Source organism: Lactuca serriola, chromosome 5, assembly GCF_051521515.1.
Source record: "Lactuca serriola cultivar US96UC23 chromosome 5, Lser_US96UC23_V15, whole genome shotgun sequence".
Taxonomy (NCBI): domain Eukaryota; kingdom Viridiplantae; phylum Streptophyta; class Magnoliopsida; order Asterales; family Asteraceae; genus Lactuca; species Lactuca serriola.
Window position 1 is genome coordinate 99,635,515 of NC_136412.1, and position 19,560 is coordinate 99,655,074.

Here is a 19,560-nt window from a genome sequence, read left to right on the forward strand (position 1 = left end):
CAATTATTATATTAATGTTGGATAAATTCAAAATTGGTAATGGAGATCTTGAAATCAGTATCAATTTTATTAAATGTCTTTACAGAGAATGGAAAAAAAATTCTAATGATAAAGTCTCATGAAAATTTCTACTCATATTCTCTAACTACGTTGTATAATTTGTTAAAGTCGCATGAGAATGATGTAAAAGAAATGACCGAGGAAAAATAAAGAGAAAGAGCTTTGTATGGGGGTAAAATCACACTAGTGTTAACAGTTGGTCGGGGAAAGTATGTTCTAGATAATAAATAAGGTGAAGAAAATGATGATGAAACTAAAGATTTTGTTCTTATAATTGATGGTGAAGGATGGTGAAGAGTTTCTTATTACTCTAATAACAACCAAGAAAAGAAGTTTATAAGAAATATGGTTCTAGTTGTTGCATTACGATGTCTAAAGTACTAACTAAATTGATATAATATTGATGAATAAAAATAAAGTCTTTTTGAGTTGTCCTCATAACCATGAAATAACTTGGATTGATAAAAGCAGAGAGATAAATGATTTATGAATATATTATATGACTAATATATTAATTAGGAATAATAATAATTAATTAAGAAATAATAAAAATTAATTTAGAATTAATTTTGGATTAATTAGAATAAATTAAAGATGCAAAGGTTGAACTGTAATTGTTCAAAAGTTAAAAAAAAAAAAAAAAAAAAAAAAAAAAAAAAAAAAAATAGATGATCTAGAATTCTCCTACTTATAAACAGTTTTAGCGGCTCTTGAGAGATATTTTAGAAGCCTCCAACCGATAAAAGGAAAGTAGATAATTATTGATTTGAAATATTATTATTTTAAGTTTAAATCTACGATTTCTGGGAGTATTAGGCAGCCGTATAAAGGGATGTACCCTTGGTATTTTCGGCCACTCCTAACCGTAAAGATAAACTGAGTTTTCTCTTATCTCTCCCCTCTATCCTTCAAACCTAGAGTTTTTCTGAGTTTTGGGTGAGACACATTAGAGATAACCATACTTTTGGAGCTAGTTTATAAGGAGATTATCAAGTGTTTTTTTATTAGCTTAATTCGACTTAATCTAAAAGTTATGTGGATCTATTCATGAATTTGATTCATTGGGTTTATAACTTTTGTTTCATAAATATGTTGCTATGAATTGAGAAAACACATAGATCCATTAGGTTGTATGTACCTTTAAAAGTTAAGTGAAATCTCGCATGTACAAATTGATTTTAACATGAAAATCTCAATAGCAGTATTAGAGCCATGCTTTTCCATTAGTACTAATAGAAGATGAAACTAGAAAAAAAAAATCGACAATCTGTATTGGTACGGCTTGGGTAGTCCTCTACCACGACATGGGAACTGCCTGAAATTTGAATTTTTGTATTTACTTGCCTTATTCAAAATATATATTGATTATTAGTTTATCAATATTATTTTAAATGTCTAAAATTTGAATATAATAACCAGATAATTAGAAATCCTAATTTGAATATAAGGAAGTTTTTAAATGATCTATGGTAAGTTAACATAATTATCCTTTAATGAGATTTATATTAATTAATTAAAAGTTTAATGAAAAGATAATTCTTAAATCTTATTTAGTTCAAATATTAATTATTAAAAGTTAACTATATTAATATCATTTGAAACTTGTGTGTTTTAAAAAGTTTTAAAATACACCTTCTTTATATGTATAAGAGTATAAGATTATATGTACCATTGAAAGTCAATCAAATCTCTAATACGCCTCATTCACGAAGCTATACTATAAGAGATGTATAAGAAAACGATTTATAAAATGACCGTTGAATGGGTGTCATTTTCACCAATCGCTTCTTCGTATGGTGGAGGGTCGTTAGCCGAATGGATTTGATAGCACGTAATCCAATTAAAAGTATAATGTTTAAAGTACTAAAACCTTCTACAAAATCCCACTCTAGGTACTTTAGGAAAAATATTAAAATGTATGTTAATCCATTAAAATGCACATCATTTCTTTGTGAGTCATTAGTGGAGTGTGCGTCGTTAACTGACACACTAATGTGAGACTACAAAGATGAAGTGATGGCACACACTCGAATTTATGGTTGTTGATGGAGTGTGTCCGGTTAACCGGCACATCAATGTGAGATCATAAATGACCTCGAGCATGTCATGCGGGTTGGCATTCTTATTCACATTTTATTTGTGATCATCGGCATCCCAAGGAAAAATTGAAGAACATAATCAGAGATTAAACATGCCGTTGAATATTTCAATGAATCTCAAATGATTTAGGAATTTCATATTAGATTGAAATTGGGAAAATGCTTTACCCACCTAAAATAAATTCATAATTATATTACGACATCCCTCTTCATAATTCTGAAATGTATTTAAGGATCCGAGCCTTGAATATCAATGTAGGTTAAAATATTAAAGATTGAATCAACTAACTAAAATCTTATCTCTTGTTTTAGATGTCTGGAAATGGTGACCTTTCTCCTCTTACTCCAACCACTCACAACTTCACTCTCTTGTCTATCCTCTCAAAATACAAGCTTACTAGTCCCAACTACATGGATTGGTTATCTAATTTGAAGATGCGTTGAGATACATGAATAAAGAATATGCTCTCAAGGTTCCAATCCCATAAATTAACAAAGAATCTGCTAATCCTTAAGAATTGTATAATTAAAACCAGCATATTAATGATGCTAAAAAGGTTTTTGTATTATGATTTCAATCACGACACCTATGATGCAAAAGACATGTGAGGACTATTGGCTCTATGACATGAACTTGGATCTTTCCAAGATGTTTCTCAAGAAAGCAAGACACGAATGTTATGAATTTGTTGAGGCCCTTATGGTGTGTGAGTTGAAAGATGGGGAATCGATGTGTCGTTATGTGCATAAAATGCAGAGACACATGGAAAGATTAGAAAAGATCAATGTGAACTTCGACAAGGAGCTTGTCATGGACATAGTGCATAAGTCCTAACCTAGTAATTATGATCAGTTCATTTTGACCTATCATTTGAAAAATAGTGAGAGGCGTAATTGAACCTTATTAGACATGGTCCGTTCCATGATGAGTTGATCTTCCCTTATTATATCATTCTGGGGATATGATTTAGAAACAAGATCCCATATTCTAAATATTGTTCCTACCACGAAGGTTGCTAAAACACCTCATGAGAAGTGGACATGGAAACCTCCCTCGCTCGTACATATCAAGTTTTGGGGATGTGAGGTTTTTGTTAGACGCAAGACCTAAGATAAATTGCAACCCAAAGTTGAGAGATGTATTTGCATTCGCTATCCATAAAATTCATTTGGATACTTGTTCTACAGACCTAGTGAGAATGTGGTCTTCGTAACTCGAAGGAGAGTCTTTCGCGAGAGAGAGAGAGAGAGAGAGAGAGATCATATCCAAAAAGAAAAATGGCACTGCAATTGATCTTAAAGAAACTCAAGATTCATCCAATGAAGGAACCTTTGATGACAGGAGCTCTAAACGTGAGGCTGAACCTGTTAAGCCCATTGACAGATCGTTACCTCTTCATCGATCTAGTAGAGTTACCGTACCACCTGAGTTTTATGGTTTCAATATAACGGAAAATGGGGACATATTTATCAATGATAACACACTTGTAAATTTGGATGAGTTGGCTAGCTAAAAAGAAATGATGGCAGTCCCTGAGGATGCTAAACTGAAAGAGGCAATAGAAAGCGAGATCTAATCCATGTATGATAACCAAATTTTGACCTTGGTCGATCAAGCTGATGGTTGGAATATTGTAGCTTGCAAATAAATCTTCAAGAAGAAGACTAACATGGGTGGTAATGTATAGACCTTCAAGGCAAGGCTGGTTGCAAACGGCTTTACTCAAACCCAAGGGATAGACTATGATGAGACCTTTTCACCAGTTGCTAAGATTAAGTCAATTAGGGTAATGTTTTCCATAACTTCTCATTGTAACTATGAATTATGGAAAATGCATGTTAAAATTAGTTTCCTTAAAAAGTAACTAGATGATGATGTTTACATGGATCAACCATAAGATTTTGAACATGCCAAATTCCCTAATAAGGTGTGCAAGCTTGAGAATTTCATCTATAGAGTGAAACAAGCATCTCGTATCTGGAATCTTTGCTTCTACGAAAAGGTCAAAGAATTTACATTTTCTAGAAGTGAAGATGATTCTTGCGTGTATATATCAAATCTAATAGGAGTGTAGTGACCTTCCTAGTCTCGTATGTGGATGACATACTCCTAATAGGAAATGATGTTCCAACTTTGCAATAAATTAAGTCTTAGCTTGGAAACTATTTCTCTATGAACGGTCTGGGAGAGGATACTTATATTCTTGGAATAAAAGGAAATGATGTTCCAACTTTGCAATAAATTACGTCATGGTTTGGAAAATATTTCTCTATGAAGGATCTGGGAGAAGCTAGTTATACTCATGGAATAAGGATTCACAAAAACAAACAGAAACGTTTACTAGGACTTAGCCATAGTAGATACTTGGATAAAATATTGAAATGTTTTAGTATGGAGAATTCCAAGAAAAGGTACTTACCGATGCAGCATACATTTAAGTTGAGCAAGACTTAATTTCCTAGTAGCGATAAGGAAATGGATATAATGAGTCGAGTCCCATATGCTTCTCTATAGGATCAATCATGTATGTTATGAAATGTACTCGACCTAATGTGGCTTATGCCTTGAGCATGGTTAGCATATATCACGGAAATTCTGGTTTAGCACACTAAAGTATTGAACTGTTGTGAAAAAAATTCTTAAGTATTTATGGAAAACGAAAGATATGGTCTTTGTTTTGGTGGAAAAGATGAGCTTAAGGTGATTGGCTATAGTCATGCCAACTTCTAAATAGAACATGATAATAGTTTTTCACAATCTAGCTAGGTTTTTTTATTGAATAGTGGAGCAATGACTTGGAAGAGATCCAAGCAGCAGTCAGTGGCTTACTCTACCTGTGAATCAGAGTACATCACATCAAGCAAGGAGGTAAAGGAAATAATGTAGTTGAAGAATTTTATAGCAGATCTTGGAGTTGCTCCATCAATCCAAGATCCAATAGAGATATTCTGCAACGACGAAGGTATGATGACTTGAAATAAAGAACCAAAGGATCATGGTAGATCCAGGCAGATCGATAAGGGAAACCACTACATTAGACATAAAGTAAATGAAGGTGAACTCATGGTAAAACGTGTATCATTGGAGGATAATCATGTTGATCCTCTTACAAAGGGATTAGGCAACGTCAAGCACTTCGAGCATGATAGGATCATGGGGATTAGAGATGATATTAGATTTTATATTTTAGTAGTTAGTTGATTTTTTGAACCAATGTAGCAATAATAAATTGTAACTGAATGGTGATTAATTAAATAGAGATTTTGTCACACCCCAAAACCGGAACAGCGGAAACATTCGGGGGTGGAGGACGTCATGTCAAGTATCACGAGATATGTATATGGTAAGCAAGTAATGAACAACCATTTCATTAAGAAAGAAAGTGTTTACAATGTGTGTGTTCACAAAACATAGAAGTAATAAACAAATAACAAAACAAGACTTTAAGCTGTAATGCTCCATCTTCTAAATTCCCAGCACGAGCACCTGTCTAATAGTCTCATGAGAGTACAAGTTATTTGAAAGAGTTGATCAGCAATTAAGCTGGTGAGTTCATAAGATTTTAGTGATGTGAGTAAGCTGTAAAAATGTGGTTGAAAATGTATATGCACAAGTGATGTAAGTTGTAAGTTCTGTTTTGAAAAGTTCGCCTGTTCCTCTAGAAAATCCTATATTTCCTACTATAATGGAAATTAAGTAAAATGACACTACAAGCCTTTCTATGTGTACTAAGTGGGTACACGTTATACATACTTAGAGTAAACAAACAATCAATTATGCGCATCTGCCCTAAACTCACAACCCAACGGGGAACAGCAAGTAAGGCGAATAGCACACATTCCATTGGTTGTTAGATCGTTGTCATATATAACATTGGTGTATTCACTTGTTACTCATGGAGTTATATATAATGGCTCATTTATATCTAATGGAGAGTTCTTTTAAGAAAACCTATATTTCTTATAGTAAAATATTGACTACGGTGATTACTTTTATAATAGCTTTGTTTATACTGCTATATATAATCTGATATCGGGTAGATAGTTAATTGGGGGAATCTGCCCTAAGCCCACATCCAACGGGAACAGGATGTTGGGGGAAAACACACATTTAGCTATTTATCGGATATTAGTTTTATATATAAACATGCTGTATAAACTAAGGTGTTATAGAGTTAACTCACTTAAAGTCTCTAAAACTGTACTGGCTTAATAAAATGGATTAAGCCCTTTTCTGGGAAATCTCTAGTTTTGTCTACCAAAAATACTATCTTTGATAAGTAAGTTTTGTACTAGAATAACTGTGCATTGACTCTGTGTCCTATGACCTGATCCATACCTGGTACCTTTATGATGACTTAATGTATACTAAGCATAGATATATATAGATTCGGGTAGATAATAGATTGGGTGACCTCAGTGCAAGCCCACATCCAATGGGAACAGGAATTACAGCGAAGAACACACATCCTATTAGCTGTCGGAATCTACTAGCATATATGTATCCTATAGTGTATACATTAAGGAATCATAAAGCTAGCATCATGATCCTAACCTTTAATCGTAGCCTTCTACCAAGGCATCTTCTGTTCTGAGTTAAACCCGACTGGTCCTTTGTCAAATGTAGAAGTATATTCTCCCTAGTTTATAACTATGTCGTTTATAATGACATGCGGAGGTACTAATAACCTAAAAACATATTTGTTTTATTATGGTCATAATGTGAAAGCTAGAACCCCTACTAAAGGCTCTCAATGTAAACAGATTGAGGGAACCAAATGCGACCCCAGTAATTTCTTACAAGCTGTGTAATTCACATTAAAGTTATATGATCATGTATACCTAATATAACTATCACTAATGCGTTAGTGATTCATTAGTATAATTAGATCCTGTTTGTGTGTTCTCATGCTATAGCAACCTAACTTGTTTGTTATGTTCTGTTCTGGTATTGTTTGATTCTCTTCACTGTTTGTTCTGTTCTGGTATTGTTTGATTCTCTTCACTGTTTGTTCTGTTCTGGTATTGTTTGATTCTCTTCACTGTTTGTTCTGTTTTGGTATTGATTCCTTACGTGCTTCATTTTACTAGAAGTAATGAATAGCATTCTCCTAAACTATACCTATAATAGTTTACTAATGCTCTACTTGGACTATTACTGAAATGACTCATTTCTCTACTAAGTTAAAATATTTAACACATAAAACATTTTAGGCATCTTTCCTAAAAAAACTTGTGCTCGTATCTAAAATATAGCGGACACTCATCTCACAATCATCACTTAGCATTCTAAGTTAAATTCTAGAAATCTTACAGTTTCTTAGTTCGATTAAACTAATGCTCTGATACCAATTGTGACATCCCCAAATTCATGGCAAGAAAAGAACGGTTTAATTTAGGCTTTTGAAATAATTTCAGAGTAATCATTTGATTAAAAGTGTTGCGGAATTTGTTCCCAGAAAAACATAATAAATATGTTATCAAATCATTTTCGAAGAAATGTATTTTATTCACTTAAACCATTGGGATGTCATTGTCAATACAAAACATAAGCATAAACAAAACTTACATTCATTTACACTAGTGACCTACTTCTCTTTTAATCTCTCAGTGTAAAGAAACTTCGTATCGATACCTGTGATACAAATAAACTGAGTTGGTCAGGCTTGGGAGCCTAGTGAGCATATAGGGTTTTCAACCCACAATAAATAATAAACTTATTAAGTTCTCAATCAACAATAAATTTATTAATTTCATCAACCAAAATAACCCTAATTACCCATTCCCATTATCCTCACTTTATGTCCCTAAAACAACTATCACAAGGGACCTAACCTAAGGATTATCACTAGGGGTGACACCATTGCTTTGGGGGTTCCTCAGCAAGTTATGTCAAAAAAGACATCCTAACATAAAACAACCAACAAGGTGACAACATTGCTTTCCTTCAACAATTTATGTCAAATAGGCATGAAGTCACATCGTCGCCATGTGCTAGTCCATAGCTCATATTCATCGACGGTATTTCCCATGGGAGTTCCCCCCCCCCCCCCCCACAATACATGTCAATGGGTTTTCCATACAGCTGATGAACATACTAAGTGGTTTCCCTAGTCATACATGCCCTAAAGGCACTCATGAGGGGAATAGAGTACAGCGAATGAACACTCAAGTCCATTAACACCTACAGGTTGCGAGCCTGCTAGTGTTCCACAGACCGTTTAGAACAGTCCATGGTTGTCATCCCTACTCTGCTAAATGACGAGGGTCAACGTTTGGGTAAGGGCTTTTCTCATATTGCACCAATCACGGGGCAACCTCTTATTGGACCGAACCATTGGTGCGAGGAGGGTGCGACACGCCTCGCCAGCTGGCCACCGGTGACTTAGCAATTCAGACACATGGCAAGCATGCAGCGAGGGAGACGTAGCATTTCCAGGTGAAGCTTATCTATGCGAAATTTCTCGAATTTTGTGCCAAAATCTTCTAAAATTCATAACTTTCGCATACGAGCTTTGTTTTTGATGTTCTTTATATGCACGCGTAGGTAAAATTACGCTCTACAACTTTCATTTAGACTTCGTCGGCTAATTTTGACTTTGATTTTTATATTATTATTTTTAACAGACCGGGACAGGAAATCCGTTAAAAATTCATAACTTCTTCATCCGACGTCTGTTTTCGTCAGACTTTTTACCGTTGTGCTACTAATGATGAGACCTTCGATTCTCGTTTAGATTGTGTCGGCTAAAAATCACTTAATCTAAAATTTGAGTTTTTAGCTATCTACTGCTAAGCTGAAACTTCGAAAAATCATAACTTCCTCATACGAAGTCAGATTTGGGTGCTCTTTTTATACCTACTCTTGGTTTAATGAACACTACGAGTTTCATTTAGATCACTTAGGCCAAAAAAGTATTTTATCGAAAACTCACTTTTTACGACATTCGGCACCGTGCCGGTTTATCGCGAAACTTCGACAGGTCATAACTTCTTCGTTATAACTCGGATTTTGGCGTTCTTTATGTATCTGTAATCCTTGTCACGCCCACTACAAGTTTCTTAATAGATATCAGCTTTATATAATATTTAGTTTTTTATTCTTAATTATTTAAACCCTAATAATTAAGCATAAAACACATAATATTCACATAATTCCTTTTCATTTCTCCAAAATGAGTCACAAAGCTTAACCTAGACTATCATGTCAATATTAATGTTTAGCCTAGAAACACGGGCATTACATACACCATGGACAAGATTCGAACAAACAGATGCAAGACCTATCCTCTACCACACTGTGACCAATGACCCTCCACGTCGCGATTTCTCGACTTAATATCATTTGCCTTTAAGGACATAATCCTCTAAGTCCAAAGCCACAAATCTTAGATCTAATTCTCCCAAGTGACTTAATATATTACATTTCCAACTTTATCTATTCCCATAGTTTAAACAACCAATATCTAGAATTTAAGTCTCAAGAGTCCAAAAATGCATCTTTCTTGTTTTAATCTAATAAGCCCAAGTCTTCCACTTTTAGATTTGAATCAACATGATGTCTAAATGGATAAAGTTTCCAACTTTATCCATTATAAGGCTACAAACTTCCAATATCTAAAATACTAAGTTGAGAAATGGCCAAAAACCCATCTTTCTTCATGCTTAGAGTAAAGAGAGCTATGACTTGCACTCTCTACTCCATCAAATGACCATAGATCATCCTAAACATCAATCAAAAACTCTATGGAACAAGCCACCAAGGGACCAAAACTCAATAAAATGGACTAAAACGCCAAATATTCATAGATATGAATATAAAACACAATAAAGATTGGAACGTTATGACTTACAAAGGTCTAGAGGTGAATAGATGTTGAATACTTCAAATACATCACTTCAAAGACCAATATTTCTTGTTATTCTTCCTTTTAGAGCTCAATACCATCAAAAGAAAGCACTAAATATACATTAAGATAGTACCAAATGGATTTAGGAGAGAGGATTAGTTCTAAACACTTCAATGGAGGTTATGGTTTCATTACATGTGTTCTAGAGGAGGCAGAGGTTGAAAACAATGAATACTTGGGGTTAATAGCCTTTAAATACCCCCAAAAACCCTAAAAAATGCACAGACCACTGGACGGGTGACATCCCGCAATTTCAAAGGATGCACCATGCTTTCCAATAAATTCCTGATTCTCTGGTTTTCTACTTCAGCTTCAAACGATCATAATTTCTTTTTTATAACTATGTTTTCAGTGATTTTTATATGTATACGGATGAACTGAAAAGCCCCACGATTCTATCCACTGACTTTTAGCTTAAAGTATACGTAAATTAATTTATTCATAAGTGCAAAAGTACATAATATTACTTTCCCCATTTTACCCCTTTGGATCTAACGCAAAATTCAAGGGATTAAATCACTTAACCAACATTATCAACATACAATAAGATCTAAAATCTATTCCCTTGAAGCCTAAGACCTTTACCTAATAAAATTATGGCTCTTTATCCTAAAATCAAGAACATTCGAAACTAGATGTTATAGTTATATGTCGAAATGGTCTTGCCTCCCAAATGTCTTGACTGGCCAATTCCTATTTGATAGTCAATCCATTATTAGTGTGATTAATAAAGAATTTAGATATTAGTTTCTATGATTAAATACTCAGTAACCCATACAGTATTATAGTTTGATATGTGTTGTTTGTGCATATCTGCAAACCAAACTACTAAGTTGATTCAAGATTGATCAAGTGAGTTGCATTAATTCGTTTATTAAGTTAAATTTATATGTATATGTGATGATCATGAGTGACCCTATAAAAGGAAGTGATCAAGGTTAAAGGATGATCATGAGTAACCCTATAATGCAAAGTGATCACAATTTTGTCATGAGTGACCCTATTACAGAAAGTGATAGTTTATGGTTGGTACTAATAATATGTGTTAGGATTATGTGATAAGTATTTATATGTTATGTAATATATACTTAATATAATTAGTAAGTATTGTTTTTTACTCACTAAGAGTTAAGCGTACTCATTGTTTATTAATGATTATGATTCTCCGAGGTGAACAAAGGGAAGAACGCGACCTGATTGCAACAACGTCCGAATTATATTTAATATGCTTAATATCTTTAATATGCTTTAAAATTTTTATTTTGGAGACTATTGCTATTAATCTAAAAGATTATGTTTTATGTAAAGAAATTTATAAAAGAGACCTATACAAAAGTTTTAATTTTTTCTATAAAAAGAATAAAGGTGTTACATTATGATAATAGTTAAAACTAACACTAAATTAAGAATCATATTTAATCTTATTCATGCGTAAACCGCATGTAGCAGCCATTTCAAAATTTGATTCTAATATAAAATTATATTATCATATTGTTAAAAAAAACTTATGATTTTATATATCAATATTGATGGGTTTTGATACAAAATATAAGAGAGTTTTTCATAAATAAAACACCGTAACAGAAGCTTTAAAAATAACAACCATAAGGTGTTTTGATACAAAATATAAGGTGTTTTCAAAACAAAATCACCAAGGATACTTTTAAAGAGGTTAGGATAATATTAAAACCAACCATAAGGTGTTTTAGAATGACAATCTTTGAAGAATTTGAACCTACTTGGTTTTGGGGAGTTGATAAAGATAGAAAGATCAAAGAGGATGATCTTCTCTACAAGTTTCCACCATCAAGAATAAGGCACTAGAAATGCTAGTTCCTTCTTGTAATACTTTATTCTTTAGGACTTTAAGTGCTTACCAAAGTAACCACTAATGAAAGACACAAAAGGAAGCTCCAAAAAGCAAGCAAGAAGATTGCATGAGAAAGAAGGAGGGAGAACTAGATAGCCCGTCCATGAAGAGAGAAATATAGAAGAAATGCATGGAAAAAAACTAGCCACTTTGCAAGCTTCTACACTCCTTTATATATATTACCATACATGGTTAAAAGTTACTCGATAAAATACTATAAATTATTACCTAGTAAAGTAAGCATGGAGAACATGGGAGATAGGTTGATAAGAAACCTCCCATGCCTCCCATATTTTCGGCCATGGTGTATAGATGAGACAAAATGATTTTTCTAGTTTCTCTAGTTACATAAAGGTAACTAATGGTGAATACCAAGCAAATCTAAGGTTAGTCAAAGTGTCAAAAACTTTGTTCATGACTTATTAAATCGTACTATATTATATAATAATTAGTTACGCTCTCTTTAATTATTATTTTCACAAAAAATAATTATTCACTAATTAAGTACAAGAGTTGTGTAATTATTAATAATTATATTAATAATAAATATTCAAAATATGTCAACTTGATAAAGGTGTGACCCTATATGATCATATGTTATTAGAAACATCATTCAATAATGATTCTTGAACATACATATACAAGAAATATAACACAAGAAGTATTATCTCATAGTTAATATAACTAAGTACATAATTTTAACATGCACAATAAGAACATCCGCGTAATATATCTACATAAGAAAACCCTTGACTTATTATTATTTCTAACCACAGGGAGTCGATAACTGTTTTCCCACTCACAGCCGTTGGATCGCTTCAAATTTACATCCCAACCGTTCTAATTCACTATTTACAAGTATTTTATGGTTTCTTTGCTTGATGCACTGTTCCACTAAAGATGGTATTCTTCTCCATGTCTCCCCTCACACGTTCCCTACAGTTTCCCTACTGTTTAAGCTTTCCACGTTCTTCAACCTCCCTCAAGATTGATGTCAAACTTCTAACCTCCTGGAGGTTGAATCCATTAAGCGCCAAGCATCCAATGATTCTTGTCCCCACGAACCCTAATTTTTAGTTCTCGACTGCTACAAGTCAGGGTTTTGATTCCTATATAAATCAACGATTTCAAGATAATTTCATCACCAACTCGATTACTTCGTCAGTCATGGAGTAGTCATCTGATTTTTGCATTAGGAATCGACAAAACCTTAATTTACTATGTCGATTATTGGTACTTCAATGGCATAATTCGATTTTCTCTAGTATTTGAAAATTTAATAATCAAAATGGAATAACATTAAAAGTATGTTCTTATTTTGCAGATCTCATTATTGATGGATTTTTTTCTATAAATGAAGGTCAATTTTTGTTGATTTGGTATGTTTTCTTCCTATTGAACTAATTTACTTTTGTTAATTTATATCATTGTTTCTTAAATTTCCATATCTGTAAGAATCATACAGCCTGGACGTTTCATGTTATCTCATATTCTCAGTATTTTCTCTCCTAGTTTCCATCTTTTCTTTCTTATTCATTTTTCCTTTTTAGATTCAAATCATACAATGTTAGATACTTGTTGGGAGGTGAACTTTCTTATTTATTTGTCTAAAACAATTTAAGTAAAAGAAATAATTGTATGTCATGTTGTTTTCTCTTACATATTTGAGTTGATATGTTTAGTGATGATGTAACGACCCGTCTCCGGTATGATGATTCCATAGCATTTATTTTGAAGTTTGCAAGAGGGACTCGGCGAGTTCATAGCCTGACTCGCCGAGTAGGGTCGGGATTTCGAGCACGTGTTAGTTGGCGACTCGGCGAGTCCATATTCTGGACTCGGCGAGTCTGTCTGTCTGGGAGAAAACCTAAATCCCCGGGTTGCCCACTATTTAAGCCACCTTATAGCCTCCATTCTCGCCTCCTTCACCCTTAGAGAGCTGTGAGAAAACCCTAATTCGTTCTTGAGTGATTTTAAGTGATCTTGTGTGCATTTGTGAAGGCTTGAAGAAGGAGAAGAAGAAAGGAGCAAGGAGAAGAGTTGTAGAGCAAAGATTCAAGGGAAAACCAGAGTTCTTTGAGGTATTCTTCGGATTTCCTTCCCTTTTATGCTTTAAAAACCCCTCTAGATCTAGTTGACACTATTCTCAAGCCTTATCTTGATATGGAAGCCCTATTATGTCGAGATATCCTTAGATCTGTTCATTTGGGAGTTGTAGAGCCCAGATCTATTGCCTTTATGGAGCTATTTTGCATCATAACCCTAGATCTACCCTTTTAAGTGCCTTTTTAGCCTTTATTCCCTTTTTCATGTGTTTGTACACGTAAAGTTGGAAACTTTACGTGGTAAATCAGCTTATTGGACTCAGATCTATCATTTGTATGTAATGGATTCGAGCAGAATCGAGTGTAGAATAGTTGCATGGCTGTGACTCGGCGAGTCGAGTCGCGAGTCCCTGATTTCTTCCTTTTGAGCGGTGTCGAGTGGGACCAGTGAGTAGTGGAGTGTACTCAGCGAGTTTGAGGGTAGACTCAGTAATGGAGGGACTCGGCGAGTTGTTCATACAACTCGGCGAGTCCAAGGCAATCTTCTTAAGCTCAAGAACAACTCGTCGAGTTGTTCATATGACTCGACGAGTCGGATGAAGATTGTCTGAGTTCTTGGATCGAGATGGTACTCGTCGAGTCGATGCCATACTCGACGAGTAGCAGCGAGTAGGGTCGAGGAGTGAGAATAGGGACTCGGCGAGAGTTGACTTTGACCAAGGGTAAAAGTCAAATGATTGAGATTATTCATGTGTAACTCGCGGGTAGAAATCATTCAAATGATTGAGATTATGCAATTATAATCGATTTATATATTTTTATATAATCAAAATAATCAATATATTATATCAGTTTATCATACGAATTATTATATCAAATTTAACAACGATATTATTATATTTAAAAAAACATATATTTATAAAGATTTCAACTATATAGGTGTTTCTGAATTACGTACGGACATTCGTCTAGTATATAATATAAAAGAAAATAAAATCAATTTTTTAATTACATGGACGGTTATGAACAGTGGCGCACGAGATGTGAGTCTGAAGGATCTTGGTTTTCTTCTTAAAGGTAGTTCACTTATGAAGACACCTTACAAACATCATTTTTTTCAAATTAATGAATATGGTGACAACTTTGAGATATAATTTTTATTAAATACATAATATTCTCTCTCATAAATTTCACACCTCCTATATTATATGTAAACCCATCTTTTTCATCCTTCACAACCCACTTAGAATTTTTTTTGAAGTAAATATAAACTAATTCACATAATATTAAAGAAATTCACAAACTACTAAACTATCATACAAAACGATTTCAATATATATCTTTATGAATGAATTGAAATACAACTTCGTAAGTTTGAGAGTACAAAGAGAGAGACACATTGAACGAATTATATATCCGCTCCTAGCCTCCTATTCACATCTACGGTACCTTTGGATGACCAAAAATATTTCACTGACGGTATCGCCTCTACCCCACTATAAGCGCCACTCCATCTAGCCAAGTGCAGATTTAGAATTTATGTAGTGATGTTATGATAAATGTAAAAAACAAATACTAGATCTTGGACTTTAGTAACTAAATATATCTTAAAATCCAAATATCATGACTGCTATCAACTGGTGAATTTATCTTTTTATAGAAAAGATATAACTTGTATATAAATAAAAGAAATCGACTCCAGATTAAACATCACCGGTCACACTCACTTTTCACGTCACTTCTCTCTCTCTCTCTCTCTCTCTCTCTCTCTCTCTCTCTCTCTCTCTCTCTCTCTCTCTCTCTCTCTCTCTCTCTCTCTCTCTCTCTCTCTCTCTCTCTCTCTCTCTCTCTCTCTCTCTCTCTCTCTCTCTCTCTCTTAAATCTTTCCTGCCTCAGGATAAAAGGTGGTCCAAAGAGAAAGTTCGCTTTCAGCAAAAAATGGCCGAGGGTAGAAGAATCAAACTTCCACCAAAGTCAACCACTATGGTCAAACCAACATTCAAAAAGGTCCAAGTCGTTTACTATCTTTCCAAGAATGGTCAACTTGAGCACCCTCATATCCTAGAAGTCACACATTTTGTTCATCACCAGCTTCGTCTCAAAGGTTCTTCATTTTCTTCATATGTCTTAACCTTCTAATTTTTACCTTTTAGTGTTTGACTTATACGTTTGATACTGTAGATGTGTTGGAGAGACTCAGTGTTCTTAGAGGTAGAGGAATGCCTTCTCTCTACTCTTGGTCTTGCAAAAGGTCGAAGCTTTTTACCTTTTTCACTCAAAATATCATATGTGTTTAATTTATAAAATGTTTATTCATTTATTGATATAAATGTGGTTGTTTTTTTAGGATGTACAAGAATGGATATGTGTGGAATGACTTGGGTGAGAATGATGTAATTTGTCCATCAGAAGGAGATGAGTATGTACTCAAGGCTTCTCAACTCGTACACCACTCCCCAGGTTAAATACAATTTCTCTTTCTTTTTTAATAAATAAATGGTTATATGATGAAATAGGAGAGAAAGTGCAACAGTTTACTCTTATAACTACCATCTATCTTAATATAGATATCCGTGTATGTATTTATGTTTGTCAATAATGATGTTTTATATTTTTAGCAATTCATATATATATATATATATATATATATATATATATATATATATATATATATATATATATATATATATATATATATATATATATACTATAATAAATGAAGGTTTTTTGACCTTAGATAAACACAGCTTATTTTTTCATTGAACCAATAGAAGAACCACTGTATTATTTTTTTTAATGCATCCATTAAAATCTCTATATTTTCAAAAGTTTTGTAATATAATAGATAATATCCATCAAACCTAGAGAGGCGATAACCTAATATTTGTGGCTATCTAGGATTTACAGTAATTAAACTCTTAGATAATACAATATTTTAACATTTTAAAAAATAAAAGTGGGTTTTTAGATGATTTGTTGAAAATTTGTTAGGGCTTTTCAATCTTTTGTTCATCAAAAAATTGTTAAAAAACAAGCAGCGAGGACAAAATGAGATTTACAGGTTAAAAGAATAATAAAAATAGATATGGAAATAAATGCAAGAGAATGACATTCAACTCCTTAGTCCTTTTTCTAATTAAATTCACTTTTACTTTTCACTGTATTGCTTCTTAAAAGACATACAGGCTTTTTTTATGTACGTCTCGGATTAACACCATCCATGCATGTATTAAATTCTGTATTATACTTGTCTTCATGACAAATTTTCCTTATTAAATACATTATTTCAGTGTTGTAAATAGTAAAATGTAAACGTCAATGAAACGGTATCTTTTTTTAAGGTAATGCATATATAAATATTTACAAATTCATCCGTTAATTTTAAGATTTGTAAATTTTTGTTTTATTTACTTATACAACAGATAAAATTAGATTTTACGAATCTAACAAATTTATATGTATTACATCAAATATTTAAACATAAAAACTCCAATGCTCTAATACTTGTGTATTTTTTTTTTAATTTGGAATAAAAACATAATTTAAATCGAAATTAGTTATGAACTGATGCATTGATATGAATTAGGGCTACATACGAGCCGAGCCTAGACCTGGTCAAGCTCTGATCGGGCATGTTTAACTAATATGAGGCTCGAGCTCGGCTCGATTCCAGTTTTCTTGTACTGAGTTCGGCTCGAGCTCGTAAGGAAATATACAAGCTCGGTTTGGGCTCGAGCTCGACCGGTTTTGTCTAACGTGCCTGAATAAGCTTAAGCTCGATTTGAGATCGTTAAGAAGTTTGTTTATTACCTTAAATCCCTAATTCCCTAAATAGTTTTTAATTTAATATATATATATATATATATATATATATATATATATATATATATATATATATATATGCTGGTTTAGGTCCTAATCAAGCTTAGTGGCATAGGCTCGAGCCTGAGCTCATTTAATAAATGAGTTTAATATTAAGCTTCAGGTCGGCTCGAACTCGTTAAAAATCGATTCGAAACGAGTTTTTAAGGAGCTGATGCTGAGTAACTCACGAATAACTGACTAGTTTGTACTCCTAATATGAGTATATTAGAAATAGTTATTACATTCTTTAATACTAACTTATTACATCTTTGTATAATGTGTCGTTATAATTTCTAATGCTCCCAAGTTTTAGGGACTTATTTAAATTTTGTGCAATCAACGTCTTTTGTTTTCTTATAAAAAAAAAATAATATATTGTGTTGAAGATAGTTAAATTCCATACTTTTTTGTACTAAAACTCAATTCTATTGAAATCTTTTGATGTTTTTTCTTAGATAAACACGAATCGCAAATGGCAGCCCCAAAACGCAGCCAGATAACACCGAAACGACACACCGAATTCAACGAAGAGGAATTAGATTTTGAAGAAAAGAGAATAAACTACACAACCACTCCTTCAAGATGTTCAAGGGATATCCTTCCAAAACCCACCATCGTCACCACACCATCACCTCCATCTCCATCAAAGCGGTTTGAGGACGGCGATCCTTACCCACCACTGAGTCGTAACTCGGTGCTTCTTCACTTAATGGCATGCGGTGGCTCAATGGGGTTTAAAGGAAAAACAGCTGATCATCATCATCACCATCATCAACAACCACCACCCAACACAGCGGCTAGGAAGAGCAGCTGTAGCTCTAGCAGTTTACATAAAGATGTTCTGTGTAAGGCGGCGGTGGCGGTGGCAGTGGGTGTAGGTGAGGAAGACGAGATATGCTGCATGTCGGAGAATCCACGGTTTGGGAATTTGCAGGCGGAGGAGAGGGAGTATTTCAGTGGGAGCATTGTGGAGACGATGACGACAGAAGACAGAGTTCAAGTGGAACCCATGTTGAGCAAATCATCATCTTACAAAGAGGAAAGGTTTGTGACGCATGTTTTATGAAAAATCTTCGATATATTTTGGGATAATCACGTTAATTATCAGATCTATAATTTGGTGTCAGGATATCCAAGACAACAGTGTCAATGGTGGAGGATGAAGAGGAAGTGAAGAGAGAGAAAGCTGTTGCAGGGAAATGCATTCCGAAGAGATTTTGTTAAAAGCCCACAAAGATTTCACAAAGTCTTGATTCTATGTCGCATATCCGGACTTTCTTTTTTAACTATTTGTTGTTTTCCTAATGGACAAAAAACCTGAAACAGGGTGGACTTTGAGTTCTAAAAAGCTGGTAAATAGTATTATTTGATCAGCACATGCTTAATCTGGCCTTTTTTGTCAACAGCAATGAGATTTGAATAATAATAATAATAATAAAGGCTAACCAGGGTAGACTACAAAACAATATAAAAAATAGGTTCCATTAATTATTTTTATTTATTTTGTTATATATCATTGTTATTTAAAATTAATTTTTATTTTATATGTTATTTTATGATTTTTTTTAATATTATTAAATCTCACGTAATATTTAAATATAATAATTATAATAAATGTTATAATAAATGCATATCTATTTTATTAATAAATTTTCTTTTTAATTTTAAAATTTTAAATTAAAGGCTTGTTTATTTTGTTTATTTATCTAAAT

General features: G+C 33.3%; 1 protein-coding gene across 1 annotated transcript; it reads left to right on the forward strand.

Annotated features, from left to right (window-relative positions):
- The first annotated feature begins 15,845 nt into the window (after positions 1-15,845).
- LOC145051189 (UPSTREAM OF FLC protein (DUF966)) lies at positions 15,846-19,221 on the forward strand. The gene is made up of 5 exons (XM_078999309.1): positions 15,846-16,088; positions 16,166-16,235; positions 16,332-16,444; positions 18,304-18,892; positions 18,976-19,221. Exons 1-5 carry the CDS (start codon positions 15,923-15,925, stop codon positions 19,070-19,072), a joined length of 1,035 nt encoding a protein of 344 aa, XP_078855435.1. The 5' UTR covers positions 15,846-15,922; the 3' UTR covers positions 19,073-19,221.
- Positions 19,222-19,560: the final 339 nt, after the last annotated feature.

Bases quoted from the DNA above. Each gene is read 5' to 3' on its own strand.
- LOC145051189 (XM_078999309.1), top strand. From the start codon at position 15,923: ATGGCCGAGGGTAGAAGAATCAAACTTCCACCAAAGTCAACCACTATG. The intron at 16,236-16,331 runs GTCGAAGCTTTT...TTGTTTTTTTAG, and splicing joins TACTCTTGGTCTTGCAAAAG to GATGTACAAGAATGGATATG. The intron at 18,893-18,975 runs GTTTGTGACGCA...ATTTGGTGTCAG, and splicing joins TCATCTTACAAAGAGGAAAG to GATATCCAAGACAACAGTGT.